This window comes from Leptomonas pyrrhocoris, assembly GCF_001293395.1.
Source record: "Leptomonas pyrrhocoris isolate H10 chromosome Unknown, whole genome shotgun sequence".
Lineage (NCBI taxonomy): Eukaryota > Euglenozoa > Kinetoplastea > Trypanosomatida > Trypanosomatidae > Leptomonas > Leptomonas pyrrhocoris.
This window is the reverse complement of record NW_015438370.1, coordinates 533815-542164: the sequence shown is the minus strand read 5'-3', so window position 1 is coordinate 542164 and position 8350 is coordinate 533815. Positions and strand designations below refer to the sequence as shown.

At 58.6% G+C, this 8350-nt stretch overlaps 3 protein-coding genes across 4 annotated transcripts in view; all 3 read left to right on the top strand.

The window, feature by feature from the left end:
- Nucleotides 1–1565, top strand: part of ABB37_06459 (hypothetical protein) — a gene marked incomplete at its 3' end in the record, with an annotated part of 2255 nt that extends 690 nt beyond the window's left edge. Inside the window, exon 1 of the mRNA XM_015804787.1 lies at nt 1–1565. This exon is cut by the window's left edge and continues 690 nt beyond it. Coding sequence (XP_015656765.1) covers nt 276–1565 — 1290 coding nt within the window. The 5' untranslated portion in view covers nt 1–275.
- A 1197-nt stretch (nt 1566–2762) lies between these two features.
- On the top strand, nt 2763–6513 carry ABB37_06458 (hypothetical protein; the record flags this gene model as incomplete). 2 transcript variants are annotated; one of them, XM_015804786.1, is made up of 1 exon in its annotated part: nt 2763–6513. In XM_015804786.1, exon 1 carries the CDS (start codon nt 3403–3405, stop codon nt 6511–6513), a length of 3111 nt encoding a protein of 1036 aa, XP_015656764.1. In that variant the 5' UTR covers nt 2763–3402. The 2 variants fall into 2 exon arrangements, with proteins under 2 accessions (XP_015656764.1, XP_015656763.1); XM_015804785.1 differs by having other exon boundaries at nt 2764–6513.
- Nucleotides 6514–7076: 563 nt separating this feature from the next.
- ABB37_06457 (hypothetical protein) overlaps nt 7077–8350 on the top strand; it is a gene marked incomplete at its 3' end in the record, with an annotated part of 1592 nt that continues 318 nt past the window's right edge. Inside the window, exon 1 of the mRNA XM_015804784.1 lies at nt 7077–8350. This exon is cut by the window's right edge and continues 318 nt beyond it. Coding sequence (XP_015656762.1) covers nt 7247–8350 — 1104 coding nt within the window. The 5' untranslated portion in view covers nt 7077–7246.

Genomic DNA, 8350 nt, shown 5'->3' with positions numbered 1-8350 from the left:
GTCTCTATATATATATATATATATATATATATATATATACGCCCGTCTTCCCAGCCCTTTTTTCCCCCTGCGCTACAGCTCCTCGTTTAACGGTTCATCGGATCGAATTGCGTTGCACATGCTGGGGCGTTCCTTTTTTAAAGGCAGCAGCACCACCACCAACCACCGCCATCACCAATACCACCGCAACGACAAAACAAACTACAACAAAAAGACAAAGGAGAGGAGGGAAAAAATAAAGCTAAAGCTAAAACAGAAAAAGAAGAAGTAGGCCAATGATTTTTCTCATCGTGAACGCGGTGCTCTCCGCCATTTTTTTCCTCGTTGTTGTGCTGCCGCTCCTGTACATCTACAACCCCGACAAGTACCCAGGGGAGGCCAACACGCCACCGAGTGCGGGGGAGGTCATCCCCGATGAGGACATCACGCACGCCGTGAAGCAGAAGTTGTATCTTCTCTTCATCATCCCCACCTGCGCCGCCGCCAACGCGATCTTTCTGTACTTTGCGTACTACCGTCCTCTCCGCTTCATTCACTATCGCGTGGAGCTCAACTTGCTGACGCTGCGCCTGACCCTCGATGCGGGCCGGCAGCAGCTGCAGAAGAGCGGCATGCTGAGTGCGCCGCACAGGGCAGGCAGCATGGTGCCCAACTTCTCCGTGACGATGAATAGCAACAGCAGCATGATTTCGCGCAACTACGCAAAGGGGCCCGGCCGGAGTCTCGTCTTCGACGGCAACGAGAGCTCGCGACAGAAGTTAGCCTCCTCGGTGAACTGGGAGTGGCGTCGACACGCCAGACCGAAGAACGTGCGCCGCGACACCTGGGTGAACTCGGCGGTCTTCGCCGAAATCAGCGAGCTGCGCGATGAGGTGGAGCAGCACTTTTTGCTGGAGAGCAGCGTGGCCGACGCGAACTTCGCCAAGGCGATGAAGACGGTGGGGGCCTTCCTGCCGGCGACCACCTCCACGATGGTGCTGGAGAGCGCAGCGCAGATGTCGAAGTCGGAGGCGGCGCAGAAGAACTTCTACAACTCCAGTCGTCCGCCGCTCATGGTGCTCGGAGCACGCACGGGCGCGTCCGAACGGAGAAGTAACAAGACCAACATCAACAGCAACAATAATGATGCCGCCAACGGCGACGGCGTTGGCATGCGCGGCGTACCGGGAGAGCGCGAGCCGATCACGCCGCAGCGCAACGACTCGGTTGTGATGGTGCCAATGGAGAGCAACCACCGTAGAGGCGGCGGGAATAGCAGTAATATGAATAATGGAAATAGTAGAGCCGGCTCCGCGCTCCGACTTTTCCGCGGTCGCCGTAAAAGCGCGGCCGGCAGCCGGGGCAGCCAGACCAATTCGGAGAATCGAGGGGAGCAGATGATGACCTCACCGGTGCGACGCGGTGCATTTGAGCCGGTGGAAGTGGGTGGCATGTCACCATTGGAGCCGCCGAATGAGGAGACGGCGGTGCGGCACACGGCGAGCCGCAACGGCGACGTCGCGCGAGGTGAGAGCGATGGGACCAGCCCGGGCCGGCAAAGCATGTGGCGGCGGCTATGGCACTGACCCGAAAGCGAGGCATCACAATGATTTGCTACTCGAGTGGTGCGTGTGCTTCTTTGCTGAGGATAAACGCTAAGGATTATTGGGTGCCGGTTTTTTCCTTTTGTGGTGTACAAATGCGTGCTGTTGCGGTGGGCGTTGATGCTATCCCAGAGTGACACTTTAATATATATATTCTTCTTCTCTGCCCAAGTGGATTTTTTGAAACTACTCTGTATCGTCGCATCCACATCAGTTGTTCCTCTTTCTCTTCCTCTCTTTTTGTTTTATTTATTTTCTCGAATATTTCTTTCATCTCTGTTCTCTGAATGCGAAGCCATAGGTGGCGTGCGGGGGGAACACCACGCGGCACACACAATCGCAGGTGCAAAGCCCGCTTGGCTGATGCTGAGGTGTCCGCTACGAAGAGGGTTGATCTGTGCGCATTGCACTGCCTTCTACATGATGATGATGGTGATGGTGATGATGATGTCTCTTGATGGGATTCTTTCATTCTCCCAGATAAGAGTCTCTGTGTTGCGGAGGAGCAGCGTTTGGTGTGTAGGCGCAACCTGATGTGCACTGCTATCCCTGTCATATCTGTGTGAGAGTAGGGTGTGTGTGTGTGTGTGTGTGTTGTTCTCCTCCATTTGTTGTTTTTCACATCGATATCTCTTTTTTACATTGACCGAATTGTTGTGCTCAGCTCTCTCCCCGCAAACGGTAGCGTTCCCCTGCCTTCTCCTTTTTCTTTCTTTTTCGTTTCTTCCGGTTCTTCGTCTCATCACTTGTACCTTTATCTGTCGCTTTTCCGTGAGCAGCTGCAATCGTACGCAAACGGTCATCTCTACGGAAACTAAAGAAAATAATAATCATCATAAAAAGAACAAGCAGAGCGTGAGCATGGTTCATGAAGCGCACGTTGAGTCGTGTGTGCCGTATAAAACGGCTACGCGCGAAGTGCTCGTTTTCCCTCTTCAGGGAATTTGTTCTTTTAAATCTTGAGGAACACCGAAATACTCCGTCCAACTCGTGTCGCCTCGAGGAGAGCGCTGTTAGGTGATAGAAAACGGAGGAATAGCGATTGCCCAATGTTGGTGCTCCCACTCCTTACTGACTGGCACCGTTACCATCTCCTTCACCTGCTCATTTCTTTCGCTCTGCTGCACAAGCATGAACTGTCTGTGCCTCTTCTCTTCTCTGTTTCATCTCGCTACAACAAGGAAAAAAAAACTCAGCAGCAACTTCCATGCACGGACAGGCGCTCACGCAACAGCACCAGCAATCAAAAAGAAAACGTTTGTATGACCAAATGTGTATACGAACTCTGTGTTGATATCGTCGATCTTTCTCTCTCTTTTTGTTTGTATGTGTGTGGACGATTCCCAAATCGACACGCACGCCGACGAACACAAACATACGCAAATTAAATTTATTCGGGTGTGTGTGTGTGTGTTGTCTTTGCCTCTGCGAGCCCACGTGAGACGTGCTGTGACGCTTGTCTTGTGGTACTCTCTCCTTCCCGCACACGCGCCAGAACGTTGCGGCTGAGGAACGTCCTTTTCTTGTTGCCGCACTTATCTGTTTTCTCTCTCTTTCTTTGACTTACTGCTCTGTGTGCTTTCGTTTTTTTTTTCGGAAAGGATTTATTGCAGTGCATCGCTACTGCTGCTGCCTTTCTCCTTCCCTATTTTTCAGTACATGTGTGTGCGTGCGTGTGTGGGTGGGTGTGCATTTCTCTGAGCACCTCCACACCTGACAACGGCACCACCGCGCAACTACTGCGCCTTTTTTTTGTTTGGTTGGTTGGTTATTCGACGACGTTCAAGTAGAGAGGACACAGAAGAAAGGAGCGGGCGCAATGAAGCGCTGGGCGCTGGCCGCAAAGGCGAGGGAAGAGGACAAATCGAATGAGTCGGCGGCGAATGCCATGGCGGAGGGCAAACCGGAGAAGCCCGTTGTAGTCAAGGTGCCGCCGCGGCCTCTCCTCGACGTCGCCATTACACTGGAGCGCTTCAACCCAAACTTCTGCGTCACCACCTGCTCCATCGTTATCATCGCGATGGTGATGGGCAGCTGCTTCGTCGTGCTAGGGATTCCACCCCTCTTCCTCGACGACTGGAAAGGCAAGCGCATCTACGTCGGCATCATGGTGCCCCTCCTCACCCTCCTCTGCACCGTGCTTCTCTACTACGTCATGCAGCAGCCGCAGCGGACGTTTAACACGGCGCTGATGAGGATGGTGCGAGACATGGAGCACCACTCCAACTACCTCAGCACCGCCGTCGACCACGTTGAAAGGGAGCTCAACGCGCGCGGCGTCAACATCGGCGCGATGGCAAACTCGTCCTCGTTCGGTGGGCGCCCGCGCGGCAATCTGGCGACGCCCGATGAGTCCTCGCTGCAGCAGCCGCAGCCGCAACAGCAACGGGCGCAGCAAACCGGCGGCGGAGCGGGGACCTCCCCGCAGACGGCAACGCTCCACAGCAGGGGCAGCTTCGGCGCCGCCACGGGGGGCTCCGACTTCCTGCGCGGCATCGACAGCCTAGAGGAGAGCCACGACATGGTGATCGCCACTGTGCACGTAGGGAAGGAGTGGAAGTGGTTTAAGGATGTTCTCGGGCAGCTGAAGGATACAACACTGGGCGGGCCGACCTTCCCGAGTTTGGCCTACCAGCGGGTGATGGTGCGGATGCTGAGCACCGCTATCGCACGCGTGGAAAAGCTGATCTTGTCCCTCTACTTTTCTTCCTTCTTGCTGCACCGCGTTAACGCCATCGCCCCGCTGAACCTGTGGGGGGCGTCGGCGGCCTCCGTCGGGACGGCGGATTGGAATCGCGGCGACATGCACTCCCGCGCGGAGGCGGCGCTGATGAAGAGTGCGATGGCGCACCCTTCCGGCAACAACGTGTCGACCCCGCATCGACGTCAGCTGAGGCTTCCCGGCGACGCTGGTGAGTCGCCCACGGAAAGCACCTTCACCTTGGGCAACATGCACCTCAGAGACAGCGAGGCAGCCGATTTAGAGAGTCCCGTCTTCTCCGCTGCCGGCGCGCTCGACGTGCGCCACGATGAGGAGACGCACACGGAGCTGACGCCGCCGAGTCAACAAAAAGGTTTTACGCTCGGCTCCAACGTGATGCTTCCACAGTTTACACCGCTGATCGGCAGTGGCGAGATGACGCCGACAGGGAAGCCGCAGCGTCAGGGAGGATCGCCAACGACGGCGGTAGCACCTGCAACAACAAAGGATGCAGCAGGGAAAAGGGAAGCGCCGATGGCGGTGGGCGCGGCGGCTCCTGCGGCCTTTGACAGCAAGAACTCCCGGCACTCCGACTCGACCATGGCGGCTGCTCCGTTTCAGCTCTCCACCACCAAGGCCGACGTCGCAGCGAATCACGTTGCGCCGAGCGACCACCACCCCCCGCGCTCCGCATCGGACGAGGACATCCTCGTAGACGTCGACGTGGAAGGGGAGTCGGTGCCGCTGGCAAGGATGCGCCGCAGTCGTCAAGCTGCTACGAAGGGTGGCGACGGCAACAACGTCAAGGGAGGCGGGCTGTTGGCGCCTCGTCCTGCCGTTTCTGCCCAGCAGCCGCAGCGTCCGCATCACGTGGATGCAACACCGAATAAACAGCATCCACAGCAGCAGCAGCAGCTCGCGGCATTTGACCTGGCGGACTCACCGTTTCCTCTCGGCTCGCCATCCGCCTCCCCACCGCCGGTGAAACCACCTCTGCCGCCGTCACCGTCGTCGCAGCACCCACCGCCGCCGCAGGTGACGGGGCGCCACCATACTCGTCAGCCTGGCTCGGCCGTCGTGCCCAACCCGTCGCTTACGCTGCATCGCGGAGCGCGGTTCGTGCACGACGAAGACACCTTTTTTATCACCATCCTCGTGCATGTGCGGAAGGCGCGGCTGACCTGCTTTTCACGCCTCTACGCCGCGCAGGCACACGTCAAAGACGATGGGAAGGAACGGAAGCACTACTTTTCGAAGACGGATGACGCGGGTGGGGGGCGAAAGGGCGGAGGCGGTGGCGGCAGCAGCAGCGGCGGTCCTTTTACGCTCTTTCACATTTCGGATGTGGCCGGCGAGCGGGAGGGGCTGACGCTGCAGGAGCAGCGACTGCTGAGCGTGGCGTACTGCAGACCTGAAAACCACCCCGAAAGGGGCTCCGACGGACGCCGGCAACCCACCGACCTCTCCTCCTTGGCCGTCAAAGACAGGCAGGGCAGCGGGGGATCATTGCCGGGAACGGAGGAGACGCCTAGTCCGCCCAACGGTCTGTCAGAGCGCCACGTCACGTCCGTTTATGCAGAGGAAGTGGATTCCTTCATCGTCGCCTTGACGCTCTTGGCCGATCGACCAATGCGGCTCACTTTCCTGCCGACGCACATCGAGACGGTGGCGCACAAAGACCAGTCCTCCACCGTGAGCTCCAGCTTGACCTCCCTCTCACCGAAAGCGGCACGAGGAGCCGCGTCGAACCAGCGACATGGGGCAACAGCTGCGGCGGGCGCGATAAACCCTGAGCAGGACGGCCTCATTCCGCCGCTGAGGACGGTGCCGGTGCTGGAGTGTGTGATTGATGACGTGTTGTGTGTCCTGACGCGGGTGGAGGTGATGGTCGACTCGGCGTTCGAGACGCCGTCGAGAATTCTACTTGTCGGCGTGTCGCTGGAGGATGTCTCGGAAGGCTCGGAGAGGGGCGTGGGGGATGATGATCTGGATAGCCTGGAAGAGACGCACAGGACGAGAAAGCCGGCGCAGTCGAGTCCGGACAACTCACCGAACGATCGCCACGGAAGCAGCATGGCGACCTCGCGCACGCAGACGTTGGAGGGACTCACGCCCGGGACGACGGCGGCGGGCTACGTGCACACGTGTACGGTGGGTCAGGAGTTCCACGAGGTCATCACCGTGGAGGCGGACTCCGTCTCTGAAGAGCCTTCGCCGCCGTCTCCGTAGCCCCCTCTTTTTCAAGAGTCTCGTGTACATCGAAGTATAGAACGTTGGTTTTTCCTCATCGTTATTTTTTTTCCCGTGTGCGTGTTTGTGTGGTGGTTTTTGGGGTTCGTCTTGCCGCTCCGCTACGTGGTTGTGCAGGTTCTCTTTCTTGTGGCTCTTCCGGTCTCACTCAGCCCTTCCGCAAAAAACAGTAGTAACATTTGTTTTCAAAACAAACCTCTCTCTCTCTCTACGTAGACGTGTGTATGTTGACGCATTCACTGCAGCCCCCAAGAGAAGCGCCAGAAGACAACAACAATTATTTATTTCCGAACGTTCGTCCGTCTTCTGTGCTGACTTCTGCTCAGCGTTGGTGATCCGTTGGGGAGTGCGTGTTGGCTGCCTGATTGCGGTGAAACCTTCGTGGATGCGTGCGTGTCTTTCCCCCCTTTTCCATTTCATGCCACTGGAGACACACAACGGCCAGCTGGCACTTGCTTCCCGCGTGCTCATGACCCCCTGACATCCTGCCGTTTCTCTCTTTCTCCCTTCTCATCACGAAATTGCGTCCGCTGTACATTGCAGTCTTCATTCTTCTCTTTAAAACAAAATACCAGAATAGCGGAACTTTGTGTTTCTGCTCCGATCTTCTGTGTGTGTACGCGTTTATGTGAGGTATACAAGTTCAGACAATTTGAGCGGCCTGCTTGTCGCCACGATGCGTACCTCTCCTTCTTTCGGCTGCCACTTACAAATGGGCAGCGCACAACGTGCATTTCACGCTGTCGTTGTCGCGACGCTGCTCGTGCTCCTGTGCACCGCCGCTGGCCTTGCATCCGCTGCGCCGTCCTCGCGCCCCTTCCGCTGCCTCCGCCCCTTCTCGGCGATGGACTCCTTCGTCGCCGTGGCGAAGGCGGACGCCACGGACAACTGCATGTTTCACTACTTCACCGTAACAGCCGCCGCGGCTGAGCTGCGCTGTGCGACGACCGCAGACAGGGGGACACCGCCATTGTCTTCGCAAGCCGGCGAGAAGGCGGCGGCGACCTCGTGCAATGTGACGGTGCGGTGGTCGATGCGTCGGGCAGACGACGTGGCGGCGGTGCTGCGGCGCCAAATCGGCACCGACGCGGACTACTTCGCGGCCAACACGGCGGAGCTGTCTGCGTCAAGCGCACGCACGGCGCAGCACTCGCCTCAGCAGCAGCAACAAAAGAAGAGGTCGAGGGCGCCCACGGAGCTCTTCCTCACCGAGGACGAGGACGTCTGGCGCTACGCCGTCTCCCTATGCGCCAAGGGCGACTCCACGGTACAGTACAAGGGGTACAACGGCGGGGACGGCTACAGTATGTGCTGCGACGGCATCGTCGAAGGCGAGTGTGCGTGGATGGCGGCGGAGCAGGGCGACAACGATTTAGCGGCGGATGAGGAGGTGAACCCCGATTTTGCGCTGCAGCACCGCCGGATGCTGCGGGGATGTCCGCTGCCCTTTCCCGCGACGATGCCGCCGACAGCCGCTGCGGAGGAGGCGGATGACAATGAAGCGGACGGCGCGTTTGGTGCCGCGCCCGGGGCTCGTGTCGCGCTGACGGACCTGGACGAAGAGGACGCGGCGGAGGGCAGGGAGGAGGGCGTCTTCCACGGCCAAATCACAAAGCCGCTGCATCGGCTGGTGGAGGGGCCGTGGGAGGTCACCCTGCAGATGTGGCGACGTCGGCAGCGACGGCCCACGCACGCGGCGGCGACTCCCTCCTCCTCGTCCGTGCCGACGGATTCCAGCGCCGAGGCCGAGGTACTCGGTCGCGTCGTCGTGCCCTTCACGGTTCACCTAGCGGAGCTGCAGCGGGAGGGCCGTGTG